General features: G+C 36.0%; 1 protein-coding gene across 1 annotated transcript in view; it reads right to left on the bottom strand.

Annotated features, from left to right (window-relative positions):
• Positions 1-24,297, bottom strand: part of LOC130246906 (neuropilin-1a-like) — a 52,849-nt gene that overhangs the window by 15,542 nt on the left and 13,010 nt on the right. Inside the window, exons 3-10 of the mRNA XM_056480078.1 lie at positions 18,739-18,920; positions 17,877-18,104; positions 17,456-17,623; positions 13,889-14,052; positions 6,335-6,490; positions 4,859-5,003; positions 2,635-2,966; positions 365-509 (exon numbers count right to left, since the gene is read on the bottom strand). Of these exons, the coding sequence (XP_056336053.1) occupies positions 365-509; positions 2,635-2,966; positions 4,859-5,003; positions 6,335-6,490; positions 13,889-14,052; positions 17,456-17,623; positions 17,877-18,104; positions 18,739-18,920 (1,520 nt within the window). The remainder of the gene's footprint in view (positions 1-364; positions 510-2,634; positions 2,967-4,858; positions 5,004-6,334; positions 6,491-13,888; positions 14,053-17,455; positions 17,624-17,876; positions 18,105-18,738; positions 18,921-24,297) is intronic.

Here is a 24,297-nt window from a genome sequence, read left to right as displayed (position 1 = left end):
GTAAACATAGTAAGGGTTTTATGCACACACACTATAATCTGCTGTTTTACTCCATAGGACTCCATATAAAAGCCAGAAAGTTTTTTGCACAGCCCTATCTAAAGGGTTAATGCTGCCAACTGATGATCAACTGTAAAAATAACACATTCTACCTCTCCCCTGAAGGGAAAACCAAACACAATCAAGAATTGCATGATTATATGCTGGCATGGCTTTGCAATCAAAAAATGTAATTATAATGGAAGTCAATGGGGTAAAAACAGCCACTAACATAACGAAGTGTAGTAAATTTGAACAATACACAAGAGTTCATTAAGTGTGGACAATTTGAGCTCTGTGATTGGTTGGTTTGGCAGCCATTCACCTTGCAGGTTACACCCTAAAACCTCCAGTCGTAATCCCATGCCGTCAGGAGAGCCACGCTCAGGGTAGATACGCAGGAAACGCATCAGCACTGGATCAAATGTACGCACCTCTGGCGTGTCATGGTTCTGATTACCTATAAACACCTGGATGGGTGAAAAAAGTATTGTTAGAAGGTTGTGTATATCTGCTGAAATAAAGGAAAAACAAACATCCATTTCTTGTTATTAGGGCCTGTTCACACCATGAATGATAAAAAATAATAAACAAAATATAATTCTCATAAATCAAATGCAACATGAACTGATCTAAATCTAATGCTAAGAGTAGTTGTTTCACATTTTTCAATCATTTTTACATTTGACTTTAATCACAACAGTGAGAAAACAACATACTGGTGCTATCTGACCAACCTCAGCATGGGAAAGTAGAAGTTTAAAAAAATAAAGATGTTTAAAAGATGGAATTTTTAAAGGTGCCATAGAGTGCATTGATTCAATGTGTTAAAGGTCCTGTGAAGTGCTTTGAAATGTGTTTTTTATTTCAATGTTTGAAGTAATCTCAACTGAAAAATGATAAGAGGGCAGGACATAGAGCAGCTCTTCCCCTACAGCAAAACAGCCTACAGCATTTCCTGTTTATCACAGCTCTGCCAGTGAGAGTGGCTGAGCTCAAGCGCATCCAATGAAAAGCAAATTAAAAGTGTCTTGAAGGGGGCGGGGCATGCCAGATACTTGAGAGCATTTGATAGGTCAAGATTTGATAAAAAATTGAAGTATGAGGTGACATGAAAAAAATCGTTCATCCTTTTAGGCGGAAGTGACAAACTGCAAACTTGTTTATATCAGTTTCATATTTTCTAAACGCAAATTTTGTAACTGTTTTGAAACACACTAGCTAACTGATATCCTTAAAACTAACAGACTGAAACTAACATTCAAAAAAACTTCATTTTAATTTCATGGGACCTTTAAATGTTTCTCTGAAATCTACATCGTAGGTAAGTAGCTTAGGTAAGAGCAAAAATTCTCCAGAAATAGTTTTATATGCTAACTTATAACCAGGGCCGGAGCAAGCAGAACTGCTGCTCTAGGCAAAGGACGATTATGCCGCCCTCAACCCAAAAGAGCAAATGAAAGTGACCCGTTAGCAAAGTAAGGAATGGGGGGATGGGGGGGGGGGTGCGGATATAATTGAATACCGGGGGGGTTGGGTTGGGTATAACTGAGGAGTCGCAGATATAACTGAGGACACGGGTAGTGAGGGAGATGTCGCGGACGCTGCCCTCTCTATTCTGCCTCGCATCTATGGACACACCTGCCCCGCTTATAACCAAAGGAATTATGCCTACAACAAAAAATCTGTTTTGACCATATTTGGCATGGTCATAAATATTAATGAGCTCTGCTCTGAGTATTTGTGTTCGATCCAAATGCTGTTATCATCAGCTGCGTCACCATCCAGCTAAGGGTTTATTTTTGGCAATTTTGTCTTTATTTGACAGCACAGCAAGTGAAGAGGTGAAGAGGGAGAGAGAGGGGGGTAGGATCGGGTAGGGTCCACGAGCCAGGATTCGAGCTCAGGATGCCCGGAGCGCTTCTGCACCATATGTCAGTGCACTAACCACTGGGCTATTGCACCGACTCCATCCACCTATTTTTATGCGCATTTTGTAATATCGCATGAAAAACCCTAGATGGAAAGGCCAAGATGTGCATAATTTTTGAAAACTCAAAAACTGAGTAGGATAAACCTTTTATCCAATAAGAAAAAATGTGCATAAACTACGATTGAAATCCATTTACTGAATAAATTCCAACAGGCACATCAAAAAAGTCATGTGATTTTACTTCAACCGATCATGTGATAACAAAAATGTCAGAAAATAACAGGTCTGTTTTGGTGCACAATGAGGTCCGAACACTTTTAAATGTTGTATACTGGAAAGAAGTGACAACCATCCTTGATGGAAAACATCAGCGGAACGCAAAAATCTTCCAAGAAGTGCAAGCATAGATGATTCTAAAAGGATATGACAAACCACTGTGTTTCATCTACGTGTTCTAAGACCTAAAAAGGTCTTCTAACGCAGCAACTTCTATTTTTATTTTAATATTAGGTGACAGTTTATTTTGGTCCAAGATTTTGTTCTCTTGGACTCATTGGACAAAAAAGGTGCTTTATTTGCAAATGTTTTATGCAATATTCCAGTTTTGTGCATCATCTTTGGATGGAAACATGGCTATTGATGTGAATGGAAATGCAAAATACCTTCACTTTGTTGCTGTTCTCCTCCAGTATGTGGCTCCAGTCTGTTCCATTGACGCTGTAAGTAACTCTGAAGCGTTTGATGAAAATGTTCAGATCTCTGTACTTCCCTCCCTGCAGGACGAGGCCCGTCACCATTCGCTGGGCCCCCAGATCCAGCTCCAGCGACTGGTTCTTCACGAGACCCTGTGGGTGAGCCACCACCCAGCCCGTCCGGCCGGTCAGCAGCCGGGCCTGTTCAGGGAGCCATCCTCTCTCTGCTGATGGCCACACCGAGATCTGAGAGTCTGAAATCTGACCCGAAACCATCCCTAACATATTGGAGCAGGGAGCATCTGAGAGGAGAAGAAGAAGAGAGAACATGAATGATCTGCACTAAATGAAACAGCATCAGTCAACATCAGAAACAGGACATCTGTACTGGCTGATTCTGCCTTTTAGAAATGGTGAGGTTTTATTAAAATAAACACACACACATGCACTTATTGGGTGTCTTATTAGATAAAGAGAGGAGTCATTCTCTAAATGTGAGCAAATCTGCTGGAATTACTAATGACTCAGTTTTGTAAACTGAGTACAACTGTGATAATATCAGCAACTTCTGGGATTTTATAGTGACGTCATGACTATATATACAGTTGAAGTCAGAATTATTAGCCCTCCTGAATTATTAGGCCCCCTGTTTATTTTTTCCCCAATTTCTGTTTAACGGAGAGATTTTTTTTTCCACATTTTACACATTTCTAAACATAATAGTTTTACTAATTTCCAATAACTGATTTATTTTAACTTTGCCATGACGACAGTAAATAATATTTGACTAGATATTTTTCAAGATACTAGTATTCAGCTTTAAGTGACATTTAAAGGCTTAACTATGTTAATTGAGTTAACTAGGCAAGTTATGGTAATTAGGCAAGTCATTGTATACCAATGTTTTGTTCTATAGACAATCAAACAATATTGGGTAAGACTTTATTTTGATGGTCCCTACTGCACATTTTGTTGACGAAAAGTTGCAACTACATGGTAATTAATTTTCATTTAAGTATTAGAAGATTGTCTGCTTAATATCTGTTGATTCTGCTCCTTCAACATATTTAACTGACTTCAAGATACTTTGCAAGTACATGTCAACTTACACTAACCCTAACCCCAACCTAACATTCTACTTATAATCTAATGAGAATTAGTTGGCATGCAGATGCAATGTAACTTAAATTTAACAAAATGCATTAAAGGGACCATCAAAATAAAGTGATACCAAATATTGCTTAAATTGGCTAATAATATTGACCTTAAAAGGAAATAAAAAATTAAAAACAGTTTTTATTCCGGCTGAAATAAAGACTTTTTCAAGAAGATAAACTATTATAGGAAATACTTATATGAAATTAGAATTGTATGAAAAATTCCTTGGTCTGTTAAACATCATTTGGGAAATATTTGAAAAAGAAAAAAAAAAAAAAATCACAGGAGGTCTATTTATTTTGACTTATTGTTGTAAACTTTTCAAATTAATTTATTTTATTTTTTACATTTTAACATTTTCTCAAATTACAACAGGTCTATATAAAATATTAAATGTTATCAAATATATGAGCAATTCCCTGCAAATGTCAACCTTGTCCTGAAAGAAAAAAGTTTTTTACCAAAATAGTGAAACCCTAACCCTAACTCTTTTTATTTTATTTTTTTTGTGTCGGCTTGTATTTTACAGGACTGTAAAAACTGTGAGGTGACAGTGTTAACCACTGAGCCACTGTATAAAATAAAAAATACAAATTATATGAACATTTTAGAGTGGCTCAGTGGTTAGCACGATCGCTGCACAGCAAGAAGGTCGTTGGTTCGAGTCCCGGCCGGGCCAGTTGGCATTTCTGTATGGAGTTTGCATGTTCTAACATTTAATGGGAAATACAGAGAACTGAGCACCGGAGGCCCCTAATGTTTTCCAGAGCTGTACTTGGAATAATTTTCTTATTTTTTTCAAAACACTGACATCCATGCACATATTGGATGTCGGTGAATAAAGAGAGTCATTCTGTAAAGATCGCACACAGAGTGAGCAAACCTGCAGGAATTACGAGTGACTCAGTTTTGTAAACCACAACAACTGCTGGGATTTTATAGTGACGTCATGGATTAGTTTCACCATAGAGAAACTATGAGTGTGTGTGTGTGTGTGTGTGTGTGTGTGTGTGTGAGTGTGTATGTGATGAGATACCTGGTATTTTACAGCCGTACACCTCAAAGCGCATGCAGATGCCCTGTTCCCAGAGCAGAGGTCGTATGCGTATGTAACGGGTGAGGGTGGGTTTGGGCAGCATGGCGCGCACCTCATCTGTGGGATTGTCATTTCCTTGGAAAACCTAAGAAAAAGAGATAATACATGTGTCATTTTGATCCTGTTTTTCAACTTTTCTTACTGCTGTAGTTATTCCAGTTGCTTTATTTTTTGGTATTTATCTTCAAGAAATCACTGAAGGCATATATCATGTTATCATAACCATCTAATGTGACAATAAGATCGTAACTGTCGTAACGTATTTACACAGTGGCCATATTCATCTATGTAAACACACAAAAAACAACACTATCATTATAGCAGACACTGTAAAAAGGCCATTCTCAGCCACTAGACTTTTATGACAGGGTAGAGTGTCCTTGAGTGACAGAATGTTGTGAGACTGCTGTGCAGGAGTTATTATTATGGATTATAGAGCGTTTATGTAGCTTATATGTAGCGTTTTTTATTTTAGCGTTTTTTAAAAGCATGACGGTAAAACCCGAACGCAGTTATGAATATATTAAAACGTGCTTGTTTGTTATAAAAATTCATAATGATGACAAAAATTTAATTTGTGGATCTCCTGACTTCCTTTGCTGCCATTGTATCTAGTGTATTCTGGGAAATTTTCTTACCCCTTGGTTTCGAGTGTGGTCCTGAAAAATCTCTGTTCAAAGGGCTATCTACCCCTTCCCCTTAGCCCTACGCCTTCAAGCTAAAGAGAATTGGGACACTCCTACCCCTTGACGTGAACGCGCAAAACAAGGGGTAGGGGTCAGGGGTAGAATTGGAATTGGGCTATTATAATGTCTACAATGACATTTCTCCCAAATTTAAAATAAAAATGTTCCCTAAAATAACAAAACAGCAAAACAGAACCCATGTTTTCAGACATATTTGTATAAAATTTTTGGCAACATAATACTTCATAAGAGATAAATAATCGATATTTGGGGATTTTTTCCCCAATCATATGAAAACATTTACTATTCTGACCCATTGTCATTTTGCCATAGCTGTATATGTGCATGTTAAAATATGCATAATACAATATTTTAGTATACAACAAGTAAAAATGGTCATATCAAAAATATAAAGCATTGTAAAATTTATATTTATATAAATGTATTAAAATTAATGTAAATGTAAGTTTATTCTATATATATATATATATATATATATATATATATATATATATATATATATATATGAATTCATTCATTTGCAAAACGGAGCACCCAGAGGAAACCCATGCGAGCACGGGGAGAACATGTAAACTCCACACAGAAATGCCAACTGACTCAGCCGGGGCTCGAACCAGTGACCTTCTTGCTGTGAGGCGATCGTGCTACCCACTGCGCCACCGTGACGCCCATATACAGTAAAGAAAAAAGTAAAATAAAAAAATCTCACCATCTGTTTGGTTTTGTCTTTCAGGGTAATCCAGTCCTCTCCGTTTGAGCTCACACTGATCCTGTATGTTCTGACAAAGTATGCTTTTTTGGTTTCTTTTGAAATGGCACCTTGCGTTCCTATAGCTGTCACGTACCGCAGAAAACCCAAGTCCACCTGCAGGAGACAAACAGAGATCATAAAAGAAGACATTTCTCTCTGGTCAGAGTCTTTGTGTGTGGAAATGTGTTGTGTTGGACTGTATTTAGGGCAGATGTCATGTTACTCCTGGCTGATCATAGTCAGAGCGTTAGCAAGACCTACATATGACGCGTTCAGATAAAACACAGGTTTTAAACAAGTGAAAGGACAATAAATGACGACAGAGTTTTAAGTTTTGGGTGAACTATCCCCTTAAAATGTTTTTTCCCAAAATAGGCCATGTTCCTGAATCAACATCCTCGCTGCTCGAAGAAAAAACATTCCTAAAATCCCAACAACAAGATTTAGGCTTCAGGAATCCCTCTGCTGTACAGGGATAAATCTATGAAGATCTACGAGTGATAGGAATGTTGCTCTAGTACCAGCAAATGACTTTTGATCCAGAAACATGTGCTATTTGGGAACGTCATGTGGAGTCAGATTTCAAGTAAAGCACAGTGCAAGAAATGTGAATTTGGTTTCGTTCCTGCCAACAAACTGCTGGAAGAAAAATGAGGTTCCCACTATAAATGAATGACTTCAATCAGACACAAAAATCACATTTATACAGTTTGACAAGGCTTGGCGGTCACTTAATCATGTTAACCAGTTAAACACTCAATTTTATTGTATTAATTCAGGTTATTTTTAGATGAAATCCTATTTTGGATTTACTGTTTTTATTTTATATGTATGTAATGGAGGCCAGCTAGCGAAGTGCTATGCAGGTAAACCTAAATCCTCTTGACCTCAAAAGGTGCTCTGGCGACAGACATTAGAGGCCATGGCCTTTAGTTTCCTTGTTAGAGCAACGGACTCCCATGCAAAGAATCATCGGTTCGATCCCAGCTCAGACCGGGTTTTGTGCAGTAGGACTGGTGGGTTACACATGGGGGCTCGTCTGGGATAGGATTGAGGTTAAGGGGGGTGAGTATAATGGAGGCCAGCTAACGAAGTGCTATGTAGGTAAACCTCACTCCTCTGACCTCTAAAGGTGCTCTAGCGACAGACACTAGACGCCATGGTTTTAGCCTCCTTGTTAGTGCAACCGACTCCCATACAAAGAATCACCAGTTCGATTCCAGCTCAGACCGGGTTGGGTACTGTAGGACAGGTGGGTTACACGTATGTAAAAGACAAGAAATATATATATATATATATAATTAATTAGTTTAATATATATTTATATACAATTAATACATACATTTATATAATAATATATTTTATATGTTAGGAATGTTTATTAAATATGACAAATATTACTTTCTTACTCTTGACTTTAGTACAAATAACACTTACTCAACATAAAAAAAGCATAAGCCAGCTTCCACGATCCACCAAACGGCCAAAGCGATCTTTTTTAAATCTAATTTCTAAAGTATTGAAGACAACTTTTTCCCCTTAAATCTGTACTGGCACTGAAACACCGTCTTAAAGACAAAATACCCCCAGAAACATCTATCACAGTCTCAGTATTGTGTTCTTCAGTTTCCAAGAATCTACTATCTATCTACTTCCATCCAATTACAAGAAGCCTGTTCTCAGGATCTAGTGACCTGCAATACCCTTACAGTAATAATAAGCACAAAAAAAAACCCATGGTCACCCATCCAGATATTTCGACACACTCCGGGGTCAGGATGACAAATCATGCTGCTGTGGAGCAATTCCTGCATTAAATCTAACATGTCAGTGATTGTCTCTGTCTCTCTCTCTCTTACTGTTGAGTGCTTGCGTGACTCTTGAGATAAATTAAACTCAACTGACGCAACAGACGTGTGCATAAATAGCCTATTGAGAGCGTGATTGGCTCAATACAAGCGTTCCTGGCACAAAAGTTCACATCTCTCTCCCACTGGTTTCCACCCAAGTCTGAGTGAGCAGATGCACCAAAAGCTCATTGCTGCTGCCATCCTTTTTTTCTCTCCCTCCGCACAGGAAGGTATTATGAGGCTAATTGCTTTTCAATATTGTGCCGTATCAGAAAGCAGTTGGGGTGCCAGCCACCGCTAACAAGCTCAACAAGTGTTAGCAACCTTTAACAAGGGAACAATGGCAGGACAGAAGGAGAGCCCCTCAAATGCCAAGATCTGAAGACAAACATGGACACTTTCTGTTGAAAACAGGATATCGGTGGGTGTTTGTATATGTGTGTGTGTGTGTGAAAGAGATGAAAAAACGAAGAATTTGAGCAGGAAAGGGAAGAGGAATAAGGAACGAGGAAGACGCTACTCTACTGACCCTTATCCCGTTTTGCTTTCTTGGGATGGTTTCCAGGCTGAGGCCAAAAAGACAAGACACGGTTTGATTCAAAAGTGCCCCGGGACAAGGATCACTTGTTCAAAGGCAGGAATATGAAGGGTTTTGGACAGGCAAGACAGATGGTTTGAGAGTTGAAAGAAAGAGGCCATCTAAGAGAGAAAATGGAGCAGCCGTCGTTCAGAAAAAAAAAAAGAAAGAAGCTTTGACGTTGCTTGCAGAGACCCTTGCCATGGCAGTCTTGCTTCATTTCACACATCCGTTGCGCTTGTCACCAACATGGTGATGATTTCTACAGAAATTCAGTATTCGTTTGACACGCGGCCTTGTGCTGAGGTTAAAAGTATAGTTTACTGCGACATATTAATCCCGCCAAAGTCTGCTCACCCACATGTGGTTCTGAAATGCTTGGGTTTGTTAGTGGAATGACAGATGAATATAACGCACAGGTTTCGTTTAAAATAAGACTGTATTATGGTGACCAGTGGCTTTAAAGGAACACTTCAGCCAAAAATGAAAGTTTACTCACTATTTAAAAGACTGTATTATGGGGACCAGTGGCTTTAAAGGGATGGTTCACCCAAAAATGAAAGTTTACTCACTATTTAAAAACTGTATCATGGGGACCAGTGGCTTTAATGGGATGGTTCATCCAAAAATGAAACTTTACTCACTATTTAAAAGACTGTATTATGGGGACTAGTGGGTTTAAAGGGATGGTTCAGCCAGAATGAAAGTTTACTCGCTATTTAAAAGACTGTATTAAGGGGACCAGTGGCTTTAAAAGGGATAGTTCACTCAATAATGAAAGTTTACTCATTATATAAAAGATTGTATCATGGGGACCAGTGGGTTTAAAGGGATGGTTCATCCAAAAATGAAAGTTTACTCACTATTTAAAAGACTGTATTATGGGGACCAGTGGGTTTAAAAGGGATGGTTCAGCCCAAAAATGAAATTTTACTCACTATTTAAGAGACTGCATGGGGACTAGTGGGTTTAAAGGAATTTACTCAGTGGGTTTAAAATCTATTTACTCACCCTCAATTGGTTCCAAACCTTTATGAGTTTCTCTATTTTGATAAACAAAATGCTGGAAATCCATAGGGAAAAAATCTATTGAAGTTACAGGTTGTCATGATTTTTCAAAATATCTTCTTTTGTGTTTAACAAAAGAAATAACGTCAAAAGGGTTTGAAACAAGTGAAGGGAGAGTAAATGATCATTTCTGCGTGAACTATTTATTTAAGCTCAGAAAAGGACAAAAGTATATTAGAAATTAATTATATGCGCAATATTTTTTTATGCAGTATTGAATGTAACTTGGGGTCAGTGAAATGTAAAAAATCTAATAAAATGAATACTTGCAATTCCTGTTACTATATTGTAATAATGTACTGTACAGCAATTTACATATCCAAGACAGACAATTCATTGATTCAAACTACAATTAAGTCTAAATCTCTCTCTCCTTCTCTCTCTATATATTCATTCACAGTTAAATTTTCAACATTAGCTGTTGGATCAGAGATTGAGGCATTTATTGCAGTCTGAAAACATAAATAAATGGGTCATCCTGGATCATCATCTAACAACATTCCGATCAGCCAATCAGATTTTTGGGATAAGTTTACTGTTTATGTTGTGTAGGCTTACAGTTAAGGTTATGAGCTTCTATATGATGTTATCCAACTATTAGACCACTTTCATTTTGGGAATAATTTCCCATTAGGGTTAAGTTTAGGGGTAAGGATTAGGTATGGATTATATTTCCAAGCAGGAATGATGTTCAAGGATCAACATAGATGTTAATCCAGGATCACATCCTACTTGGCAAAATCACCAGCATACATGTGTTTCTATGAAAGTGAGTAGATGACAATTACAATTTTTGGGGTAAAATTTCTAGCATTACTGATAAAACCGCATGGATTAGCATCAATAAATGGAAAACACATTCAAACTGAATTCTGCATAACTATCCATACGACAAGTCTTTCTGTCAGTTTATTTATAACCTTAAATATGGCACAAACATCTCCATCCATACACAAAATCCTACACTCACACTCAAAGCAAAGCAGTGACCTTTCAATACTAGTTCAGTTCTCACGAACTCGCTCCTGCTTCTAAAAATGAAATCTGTGCTTGATCGTCTTGTTCAGAAGCGGAGGGCTGACCCCTTTCTCTCAGCGTCTGTCTGTGTCAGAATGAAATGTGTTGTCCAGATGTGTGTCTGTTTTCCTGGCAGAGTTCGAAACGCTGGTCTACTGTCAGAGCAAGCGCCGTCTACTGCTGCTCCATAAATGTCCTCTTTCAGAGAGGAAACCCTTCCTGCGTTTACTGCTGTGAGAATGACAACATGTCAATCACGTTCACTGTAGAAACAAAGAGGCAGGAAAACCCCTTCCCTTTGTGCGTGTATGAGCGCGTCCAGCTAAAGCGCTAAAGCAGATATATCACATAAATGTCCGCAGGCTGGATGTTACATCAAAACATGTAAAAAGATGTTGAAGCAAAGGTTTTTAAGTACACTACCGCTCAAAAGTGACAGTAAATTTTTCACGTTTCAAAGATTGAATATTGATGTTTACATGATTTTTTTAAATGCTGTTCTACAGAACTAACATGATTGTTTTAGCAATGATAAAAAGGAAATGATTTCTGAAGGATCGTGTAACAATTAAAACTGAATTTAAAAAAAAATCTGATAAATTTAAATAAAATTAATTGTAAAAGTTATTACAAACTTTTTTGGAGTTATTTCTCAAGTTTTATTGTAATTAATATTTTTGGTATTATTATGTATTTTCTATTGTTGTTATTTTGGGTCCCACTTTATATTAAGTGTCCTTAATTGCAGTGTACTTAATGTTTCTAATGATTTGTAGAACACAATAGGAGCTATTGAGGTAGGATATGTGTAAGGTTAGGGAAAGGTTTAGTGGTATGGGTAGGTTTAAGGGTGGATTAAGGTGTAAGGGTTGGTCAACAGTGTAATTATGAATGTAAAAACATATATTTACACAATAAGTACATGGTAACTAATTAATATTTTCAGTGTAAGTACATATTAGTTAAAGCCACTAAATATAAAGTGGGACCAAATTTTGTATTATATTAGTTCTTGTATTGTTTTATATATACTTTTAAACAGTTAAGTATTTCTATGACTAAATATGAATACTGACTTTCAATAATTATCAAATTTGTAGATTTGTAGACACAGTGGGGAATACTGTGAAAAAAGTAGCCAGTAAAATCATGGTGTATTTTGAAGAAGCTAAAGGGGGTCGCACACCAGAAGCGCCGCTCGGCGATGTGCTGTGTTGCGCCACGCAGCGTCATGCATTACAGAATTCTAAAAACATAGGTTTCTGTTCAATTCAATAAATTCAATTCAACTTTATTTCTATAGCGCTTTTACAATGTAGATTGTGTCAACGCAGCTTCACATAGAAGATTATAGAGAACTGAAACAGTATCAGTTCAGTTTTCAGTGTTTAAGTTCAGTTTAGTTCAGTTCAGTGTGGTTTAATTTTAACTGCTGAGAGTTCAAACACTAAAGAGCAAATCCATCGACGCGCAGATCCACGGGTCCCTAACCATGCAAGCAAGTGGCGACAGCGGCGAGGAAAAAACTTCACCAATTCTATCAGGGTACACACACTGGTGCTGCAAGTCGCCGGCTGTCCGTGGCGCCCAGCCACGACTCAGGACACTGTTCATATTTCTGCCGCGCCACAGAGTGCCATCTGAATAGTTTCATTTTAAATTACATGCGAATGTGCGTTTATGGTGTGCGATACTTCCAACTCCCATTTGCGTGCTGTGTCGCGGTGCTGAGCGGCGTATCCGGTGTGCGACGCACCTAATTGTAATTTAACAATAGTTGCAAATAATAAAGATGGGACCTCCTCCATCTAGCATCAGGCTTCTTCCATTCATTCATTCATTTATTCATTAATTTATTCATTTTCCTTCAGCTTAGTCATTTATTAATCCAGGGTCACCACAGCAGAATGAACCACCAACTTATCCAGCATATGTTTTACACAGCGGATGCCCTTACAAAGCTGCAACCCATCACTGGGAAACATCCACACACTCATTTATACATACACTACGGCCAATTTAGCTTATTCAGTTCACATTACCACATGTCATTGGAATGTGGGGGAAACTGGAGCACCCAGAGGAAACCCACGCCAACACGGGAAGAACATGCAAACTCCACACAGATATGCCAACTGACCCATCTGTGACTCAAACCAGCAACCTTCTTGCTGTGAGGCAACAGTGCTAACTACTGAGTCACTGTGTCGCCCCAGGCTGCTTCCAGTGTCAGTAAAAGAGAGCATGGAGGAGATAAAGTCAAATGCTTTCAAACTGTCAAAAATCCAAACAGAAGGTTTTAGATGAGGTGTGTAAGAAAACGTCTTAAAATACAACATGTAAAAGGAGCCTTTATGTGTGATAACCTTATTAGTATAGACAGAATAATTGACTCTGGTCCATTGAATTATTGGAAAATAATGCACCCCGAGGTCTGTCATCGATTATTCCTCACATAATTAGCTGTATAAAACTTAAAGACGTTTCCCAGAGATGGGTTGCGGCTGGAAGGGCATCCGCTGCGTAAAACGTGCTGGATAAGTTGGCGGTTCATTCCGCTGTGGCGACCTCGGATTAATAAAGGGACTAAGCCAAAAAGAAAATGAATGAATGAAACTAAAAGACTACACAAATCCTACTTAACATTGCTAAATGAATGTTAAATGAATGTACAGTTGAAGTCAATATTATGAGCCCTCTTGTGAATTTTGTTTTCTTTTTCATATATTTCCCAAATAATCTTTAACAAAGCAAGGAATTTTTTACAGTATTTCCTGTAATATTTTTTCTTGTGAAGAAAATCTTATTTGTTTTATTTCGGCTAGAGTAAAGGCAGTTTCTAATTTGTTTTTAAACCAATATTAATACCAATATTTAACCAATATTTGTTTTTAGAGTCAATATTATGAGCCTCCTTAAGCATTTTTTTGCGATAATATATATTACACAGTAGGGCTAAGAATTCTGACTTCAACTGTATGCATGTGTGTTAGTTTGTACCTGTATCCACTCCCGAGAAGAATCTTCCGATGGTGTCCAGCCATTTTCAGGGTAATTCAGTCTGGAGCGCAGTCGAGACCAGCTGGGATTATACTGAGACGATGCGGCTATCCTGTCTTCTGTGATCTCACCACTTTCCATTCCTAAAGGATACATACACTCATCTACACACACAAACACACACATATTATTGCTGCTGTCATGTTTTAGAAGTGATAAACAGCACAAATGGCACTATCATAAAACCTGAAATCACTTTTAAAGCCAATCGAAACATTCCTCACTATCTGACATGGCCATAAATCAAGCGTTGTTTTATATCTGATACTGTCGGAAGGTCTAGGTTGAGTAAATATCATTTTGTTAGCATGTTTTTTTGTGTTTGAAAGCGAAAGAGAGTCGGATACGCTCTCTCCTCACCAGGAAGTTAATATTAGTCTTTCATGTTTGGCCACAGTTGTGGTGACCCGTGTGACCCCGTGTGGCCCCGTGCGGCAGCCGGGATGAAGATGAATTATAAACGGACAGCCTCACTGCACTTTATTACTCTGAACTGAAAGCACACACATGCACAGTTTTCTGAAGTGAATCTAAACCGGGGTTCAGGTCTCAGAGGACCATGGGTGTTACTTCAGTGCCATCAAGCGCATTATTGCCACATTATTGCTAACAGTCTCGGTTAGTGTGTGACTCTCGGAAAACTTGATAGATGGCTTTAATAAAAGCCCCAGACTGAGCCAGCTGAAAGTGAGAGAAATATCAGCAGCTCTCTTGTCATTCCTGTCATTGCATTCACCAAAGACGAGCATAAAAACTATTTCAAATATCTAAATAAGATTGTTGCATGTTGCTTGATTTTGAAATTTTGCTATTTAATATATTTTTATCCTATACTAAAAATTTAAATGCTGAAAAATGCCATGGAAATATTACAATTGAACTGTATCAAAACAATAACTGCAATTTGAACGTCTAACTACATTTGTCACAGACATTGTATTATAAAATTACATTTATTTTCTTTTTAATTGATTTATTGCACTGAAAATGACAAAAAAACAAAACAAAAAAAGCAGCCCCGTAGCTAGGGGGAGGGGGGTGGTGGGGGGGTTCAGGTGTTTCAAAAGACCCCACTTACAAAGGTCTAGAATTTGTCCCATACATGAGCTCATTTGTCCTATTTTGACTGCTAAGCTATCATACATTTTGAAAATAATCATCTTTTACTATTGACCTCTTGACCTGTATTGTTGTTAAATAGAGAAAACATTTTACAAATAACATCTATTCTAAATCTTGGACATTATTCTTGAAAGAAAAAAAAATCACCAATAAAAAGTGTGAAGCACCAAAAGCGGACCATATTAAAGTTAATTTTAATACTGATTTGGCTATTGTTGTTATCCGTGAGTTTTCAAATGTACTTGTTTACATGAGAGGCTAGAAAAATCGTCAAGCTCTATATTATTATTAATATCATTATGTTTTAATTGTTCAATATTCAAGTGGCCAAATTGAGGAAAGTTGAATGTGCTTCTTAGTTTGTTATTTGCCTAATAAATGACACAATCGGCTACAGTTTTTAATTTTAAACTTTCATTTTTTCCCACAATGATACCTGAAATACATTTGTATAAAAAACAAATTTTTTCTTCATATTTCTTTATTCTAAATCTTTAGGAAATATCTTCAGTACATCAGAAAGTGTGGTTATTATGACCATCCGACAAGTTCATTCAGCTAAAATAGTGCTTAAAATGTATTTAATAATTAAATAGAAAATGCAATGAATAACTGCAAAAATGGTCCTCACAACTTCAACAAAAAGAAAGAACCACAACTTTGACTAGGTTGGCCCTGGGCCTAATAAGACAAATCTTGGTCTGGACAAATCAATATTTAAGAAAATGTTAGGCAAAAAGATCTGATTATAAGGCCATAAAAAATAGACAGTAATTATTAAAACAAACTATGCATCTTAGGTAAATAATTTTGATGGTAAACATTGTGAATTAAAGTCTTTTATGCTTTCTCACTTGAATTAGATGCAGTCTCTGAACATTTTTATGTTGAAAAGTTTAACATAGTGACTTTTATTAACATTTTATTGACATTCTTAGTTGTTTAAAACCACATATGGACCCTTTTCATATTTCCGGGTTTCTCAGTGGAAGGCATCAAGGTTGGGTAAACTCCGCGCAGTGAATTGGTGAGTACAACAAATAATGAATCATGTTTTTTAATAAATAATAAAAGAAAAACTCCTCGATGGTGTTATCAAGACTTTCAGAAAAAGAAAAAATATTGTGTGAGACTGATGACGGCAGCCAGAGGAGAGAATAACCTTAAATTTACTCTCAGCCCCATAAATGCTGCATTAGAAACACCTCACATAAGCGGTAATTCATTTTTTGTAATTTGACACAAAGATAATTTAATACATTCAGAAATGTATATAAATGTTCATACATTTTTTAAAGATCAAAATATTGAAACATTTCAAGGATTTAGAATTATGATGACCGTTGTCTGATTTGGTCATGTAAATTATGGTTTAAAAACAGTACTTTTACTTTAATTATACACTCAAAAAATGACTTTTTCTGCTTGTTCAAGCTAATTTAAAATGAGTTGAAGAAACAATTCAGGAATTCAATTCATTTGCAACACAAAAAGTGTTTTTTGGGACAACTTAATTGTTTTATGTTCAATCTACTTACATTTGTAAAAAATGATTAAGTTAACTTAATCGGTTTGTGTTGGGACAACATGGAGTAATTGTGTGTGTTTTTTTTGCAGTGTATGAATTTATTACTAAATATGTTTATTCTTGTAAAATATATAGTTTCAGACTAATAAAAAGTCAATAAAAGTCACGTTGCAAAACTGCAGAGTTGCATTTTCAACATCAAAAGTTGCCAGAGCAGAGATCAATGTCCTATAATGCAACTGTAAATAAAATATCCATGAATCACAAGCTACATGCTACAGAATTTTCTTCAACAGTGAAACCTTAAAAGTCCATTAATTGAAATCAAGATGCAGAAACAACACTTTCACCCAAATTGTGGTCACACTGACAAAATGGAGAGAGTCGGAAACATAAATGATTTAAAGATGCACTAAATTAGCTTTTTAAGGGTCCCATGAAGTGCTTTGAAATGTGCAGCTTATTATTTGATGTTTGACATAATCTCAACTGAAAATTGAAGAGAGGGAGGGACATACAGTAGCTCCTCCCCTTTTTAATTATAGAGTTTTATTTTATCAAGGCTCTGCCAGTGAGAGTGTTTGAGATCAAGCACATTAAATGAATGTCAGACACTAGGGAGCATTTGATTGGTCAAGATTTGATGAGAACTGATGTATGAGGTGACGTGAAAAAAAAAAACGTTGATTAATTTAGGCAGAAGTGACAAACTGCAAGCTTTGGATGTTTATCTCAGTTTTATATTTTCTTAACGCGAATTTCGTCACTGTTTTGGCGTCCACTAGCAAACAGACTGAAACTAGCATCTGGATTTTTCAATTTCAATTTCACAGGAGCTTAAAATAAGAAGATCTAACCTTGGTGTGGTTGAAGTTGGTCTGAGCTGCTTCGGATGCTGTAATTGGCTGAAAAGCCCTCTTTAGTGATGGCGTTGTCTGTGTGGATACTGAGAGAGAGAATGCCGGTGTATGAAATCACTCGACCTGGATGTCTGGAACCACAGTATCGACCAATATGAGGACCCACTGAAAGAGAGAGACGGAAATCTGAACAATTCACATCACAACTCAATGAAAAACTCAGCCTTTCTTCATGCAGAACCATTCTAATAACCCTGAGAGCTGTAATGACTGGGTCTTTTGTGTGTGTGTGTGTCTCTGTGGATGTTTTCTGAAAAGCCTTTCCTCCAGCTCTAATACTTTTCAAACTTCCTGCTGCACTCAGCGTGAAGTCTAAAAGTCAGCATTGTTGTTCCTCTGTTTTCTTTTCCGTCTGTACCTGTAGGATATCCGTCCCATATCTCCAGATAGTCAAATCTGCAGACGGCCCCCACAGGTGCTGTTGTGTCCGGCTCCATGTCGAAGCTCTGAAAGTCCAAAATGATCTCCGCCATCTTGGGTGCGAAGATGATGAAGGTGCACTCCAGGTTGTTGGGATATTTATCCGGGAAGCCAGGGGTTTCGATTAGTCCGTGTGGTTCGGTGAAGTTTCTGGAACATTCAGTACCTGCGCAAAATAACAAGTAGCACTTTTCAGAATTTTTTTCTTTTCTTTTTTGAAATATTTCCTAAATTATGTTTAACAGAGCAAGGAATTTTTCACAGTATTTTATGATAATATTTTTTCTTCTGGAGAAAGTCTTATTTGTTTTATTTCAGCTAGAATATAAGCAGTTTTTTAAAACCATTTTAAGGTCAATATTATTAGCCCCCTCAAGCCATTTTTGATTCCTCGATTGTCTGAACAAACCATCATTAAACAATGACTTGCCTAATTACCCTAACCTGCCTAATTAATCTAGTTAAGCTTTTAAGTGTCACTTTAAGCTGAATACTAGTATCTTGAAAAATATCTAGTAGAATATTATATACTGTCATCATAACAAAGATAAAATAAATCAGTTATTAGAAATTAGTCATTAAAACTAGTATGTTTAGAATGAATCTTCTCACCGTTAAACAGGAATTGGGAAAAAAATATACAGGGGGGCTAATAAATCAGAAGGGATAATGATTCTGACTTCAACTGTACATACAAAAGAGAATGAAAACAGAGAATCAGTAATTTAATTAAAGACCCTATTTTTGTCTTTGTGTGTGTGTGCATTACGATGTCTTTAACTGTGTGTGTTTGTGTGTACCTGTGCGGTGTATCTCATAGCGGATGCTGAATCCGGCTCCTGCGCTTTCATAGTCGGAGGTGAATTTGATGAGTAAAGAGTTTCCACTAGAGATAATCGGAGACGGAGCGATTTTGCCGCAGAACCTCCCAAGAGAGAGCGTGTTCTCATCCGCACCATCAAACACCTGTACAAAATCATACCTACACAAACAAACACACACAAACACATTAGTGAAATGACTGTGCTTATATTTGCTGTTCAGTTATATGAAATAAAATATAGATCAACATTACAAGCATCATGTAGATACTCTTATTGTTTTACTGATGACAGATAGCCTTAAAATAAATGTTGTAATCTAGTCAAAATTATAATTCACAAAATATAGGTACACACACACACACACACACGCACGCACGCACGCACGCACGCACGCACATATATATATATATATATATATATATATATATATATATATATATATATATATATATATATATATATATATATAAATATAAGTTTTATATATACATACATATAAAATAGATAGATTTGTAAAAATTAGATTTGTGAGGAGTTTACTTATATATGCTGAGTACTGTATATATATATATATATATATATATATATATATATATATATATATATATATATATATATATATATATATATATATATATATATATATATATATATATATATATATATATATATATTGTTAAACTGACTTAAAACAGCTTGTGTAACTTATAAAATTGAGTTAGAACATAATTAACTTTAATAAGTTGCTATGAACTAAAAACATGCTGTCATGACTAATTGATCATATAATTTTTTTACAGTATAAATATATTATTGTATATATTATAATAAAAAAATCAATGTTAATGAAAAATATACAATAATGCAGCCACAGGGTTAAGTGGTGTTTTCTAATGATTATTTAAAAATAAATATTATTTTAACAATAACAATTATTATTATTATTATTTATTTTTTGATTATATTAGAATTATTGTTTTAATTATTATACAATACTTATTTTCTAATCTTATATTTTCTAACAATTTAAGTCAGTTACATTAACTGTTGTGTTGTATTTTCTTTCAATCAGATTATTTTAGATTGTTTATTACGATCAATCTAATCAGATTGATCTGATTTTTTCACTTCAGCTACTTCAGCTGTGTGTTTATCTGAAAATAACTACACAAACAAAGCTCATGCAAAGTTCATCATCAAATCCAAATCAAGGGTTCAACAGCCCACAAGTATATATAACTCGCTGTCATCTTTGTTCCCATGCTACCACTAAAGCTTCTTCCTTGTGTATAAACACAATAAATATCATTCTGATAAATATGGATGTGATCTAATGGCTTTACAATGCATTATATAAATATAAACACATCTCTCATAACTAGAAATCTGAAACGTCTTCCACTCGGCTTCGTCTTGAGTAACTTTCGCATGACTCATTTTGCTTCATTTATGATGACTCCTACTGCATCAGCTCAAACAAAACCAGCCGAAACATGAGGCATTTCCTGCTGACCTGACACTGGTTTTTACACACAGCCCCCCTCCGAGTACATTCGCGCTCTCCTGCTCTTCTGTAACCCAAGACACTGACGGTCAGTGTGATCTCTGACCTCTCACCAAGACTCGACCCTCTGTGGGAGCCCGAGCGTGATTCCTGCCATTCAGATCTCATACGGGTAATTTAATGAATCATAAAACTATAAAACAGGAGCCCCGGCTGCTGCTTAAGGAAACTGATATTCTTCTAGAAGTTTAAGAAGAAGTCTGAACAAAGACCCAAAGACATTTGTTAAATCAGTGGAATTAAATTTAGGAGGAAGAGACAAACTGCAAGCTGCTGGATGATTACATCAGGTTTAAATGCTAAATTTTGTAGCACACTAGCTTATAGATATCCTTAAATGTAACATACTGAAACTAACATCTAAAAAACTTTATTTTTATCTCACGGGACCTTTAATACTGAAAATGTTGCAAATTATATACATGAATTAATTTAATACAGAATAGGGGTGTCATAAGGTCAGTTTTTTCCAAAATAATTCATGATAATAATATCATAATTTCCAGCATATAGAGATTATGAAAATAATAATAATAATTAAATAATGCTAGAAGCCAGATTCATCTTCATTTTGTTTGCCGAATAGGAACAACTCCACTTAAAGGAGATTAAATAAATAATATATAATGCTAAATTCATCTTCATTTTGGTTACTTTTTTTTGGCTAATGAACTGCACTGCTGCATACAAAAGGAACAATAGCACTTAACGGAGACTAAATAAATAACAATTAATGCTATAAATCAAATTCATCCTTATTTTTTAAGCAAAGGAATCACACTATTGCATGTAATAGAGACTAAAGCTATTTAAATTAAATAATTTAAATAATGAAATGAGAATACGAGTTTTAACTTCAAACATGCATTATTGTGGCAGCTGAGTGAAATATCCTTCTTCTGTTAACTGATGTGATTTCATATAATAAATGATGTAGACATTTTATAGCATTATACATACAGTGATAAATGTCAATTAGCATTGTGTTATAAATATACATTTTTCATTTGAAAATACCAGAGAGGGCTAAAAAAAACACAGATAAATGTTACATTTATGTGTTGAATCTTTTCCCATTTCATCAGTATCATCAATAATTATGTGATATATTTTCAGGTTATGTGTAATTAACTTTTAAATATCAAGGAATTGAATATAGTGGTATATTGGACTAGAGATGTGCCGAAATGAAAAATCTGAACTGAAACTGAAAATTATGGATGCACTTGGACAAAATTAAACTGAAAACAGTTTAATAATTATTTTAAGAATTAAAATTCTTTAATAATTATTCATTATTTTTATAAAATACAATAAAGCAATTTTGAATTACTTTTTATTTTATTTAACCCAATAACTTAAAAAAACACATGCAAATAAAGTAACCATTTTTTAGAACAAAATTTTATTGACTGAACGAGGGGCGACAAGGTGGCTCAGCGGTTAGCACACAGCAAGAAAGTTGCTGGTTCGAGTCTTGTGTAAAACATATGCTGGATAAGTTGGCGGTTCATTCTGCTGTGATGACCCCTGATGAATAAAGGGACTAAGTCGAATGAAAATAAATGAATGAATGAATATCATGTTGTGGCTAGAGATGCGCCGAACTGAAAAATCTGGACTGAAACTGAAAATTCTGGATGCACTTGGACAAAAATTGAAAACTATTAACAAAAATGTTTTGCAATCATTATTAATTATTTTATGAAATAATATTAAGTAATTTTGCAAGACTTGTTTTGGTTTATTTAACACAATAACTTAAATTATACTGAATTAAAAAAGCACATGCCGATAACATAACCAAATTGTTTTGACAAAAATTTTATTGATTGTGAACAAGTCGAGTCAAGTTATTTTACCAGTGTTGCCATGACAGCACAGAAGCGCTAAGAACAAGAATGCATAGAAACATCAAGTTGGCAGTTTATTGTCTTGCATATTGGTTGGAATGGCTACAAACCGCACTTGCATGATACAAGGCATTGAAAAGAGTTTTATAGTGCAGCGCTTTCTGCGTCTGGTCTGAAAGCTGCTTCACTCATAATTTAGTCACGACAGTTGGAGGAAGAGTGAAACTAGCACACTGAACACTTATGCAGTATAGCCAGAATAGGCTATTTATATTGGCCTGCTCTTTTAGCCAAACACCGAAAACGCCATTTTCAGATGCTAAATTTAAGTAGGCAGAAATTCAGTGCATCCTCAGTTGTCACATTCCTAATTAACACAATAAAAAAAGTAATTTGTTAAAGGGTTAGTTCACCCAAAATTGAAGTTCACTCAAAAAATGTAAATTATCTCACCATTTACTTTCTCTCATATGGTCTTAAATCATAATAAGATATATTTGGAGAATGCTGTTAGCTGGCACCCATTGACTTAGCATAGTAAAAATAAAATAAAACACTATGGAAGCAAATGGGTCCCCGAAATAAGCATTCTTCAAAATATCTTCTTTTGTCTTTAACAGAAGAAAGAAATTGAAATATGTTTTGAACAAGTGAACGGTGAGTAAATAATGACAGCATTTTCAAGTTTGAGCAATCTATCCCTTAAAATTTCACAATTATCATGCATTGTCCTTCGGCTCAGTGCCCTATTTATCAGCGGAATGAACCGCCAACTAATCCAGCATTTGTTTTACGCAGCAGATATCCTTATAGCCGCAACCCAGTACTGGGAAACACCCATACACTCTCGCATTCACACACACACACACACACACACACACACACACACACACACACACACTCATTCACTATGGTCAATTTTGTTTATCCAATTCCCCTATAGCGCATGTCTTTGGACTGTGGGGGAAACCGGAGCACCCAGAGGAAACCCACGCCAACATGGGGAGAACATGCAAACTCCACACAGAATTGCCAACTGACCCAGCCGGGACTCAAACCAGTGACCTTCTTGCTGTGAGGCAACAGTGCTAACAACTGAGCTATTGTGTTATCATCAACAACCATATAACACAACACAATGGAGAATTTTCAGATGAAAACATAAACATATTTTGTCTGAGCGACTGTGATTTCAACATATCCACCCACTTTCAACAAAAACACAGTGCCTGTGGTTTCGAATCAAATCCTACTATTGAGCAAGACACGCAGGAGGATGTAAAAGTTGCTGATATAGTGACTTTACTGAGAGTAAAATAGAACGACAATGAAACTGTCAGGAACTACGGTTCTGTTCTGGGGGACTGCAGCTGATTCAGTCCCCACATAAATGAGAATGTATGAAAGAGAGCGGAAAATGATAAAGTGTGAGTGTCTGATTATGTTTTACAATAAAACTCTGGAAGACAGAGGTGGAATAAAATAGGGAATAAATCATAACTCGTAACAATAGAATATAACAATAAATCAGTGAAACCATGTCCGTAGAATGGTGAATGCTGCTAGGGTGTTGAGGGTGATTAGGCGGTTTCTATGCTTTTGCTAGGTGTTAGGAGTACTATTTTCCATGTTGTTGCTAGGGCGTTTAGTAGCATGGTGCATCATTCAAATCTATAGCAAAAAGTAGATTATGCAAGTTGCGGTCAATGTATTTTAAGCATGTTGCTATGTAGTCGCTATAGGTTTTAGACATATGGTAAAGGGTCTATAGTGGTTTTAGCAAAATAGGCATGGCAAATTACTATAGCTAGGTGTGTTGTTTTGAGGGCATTCAGAGTGGTTTTAACACATTGCTGTAGGATTGCTATAGTTGTTGATATAGTAGAGTTTTGTTTTTAGCTTGTACCACGTGTATGCCAGGTGTTCTTTATAGTTCTTTTTCTTGTTACTACTGTTCCTAGTTGTTTAGCTTGTTACTATGAAAATATTAGCTGTTTATAGTGTGGATACAAGGTGTTTAAGGATACAAAAATGTTTTTAGTTTGTTACTTTATGTGGATGCTTTAAGTTTTTTCAATGCTACTAAGTGGGAGCTAGATATTCTGGATGTTTTTTCGC

Source organism: Danio aesculapii, chromosome 2 (genome assembly GCF_903798145.1).
Source record: "Danio aesculapii chromosome 2, fDanAes4.1, whole genome shotgun sequence".
Taxonomy (NCBI): Eukaryota; Metazoa; Chordata; class Actinopteri; order Cypriniformes; family Danionidae; genus Danio; species Danio aesculapii.
Note: the sequence above shows the minus strand (reverse complement) of the source record. Positions and strands in the feature narration are given on the sequence as shown.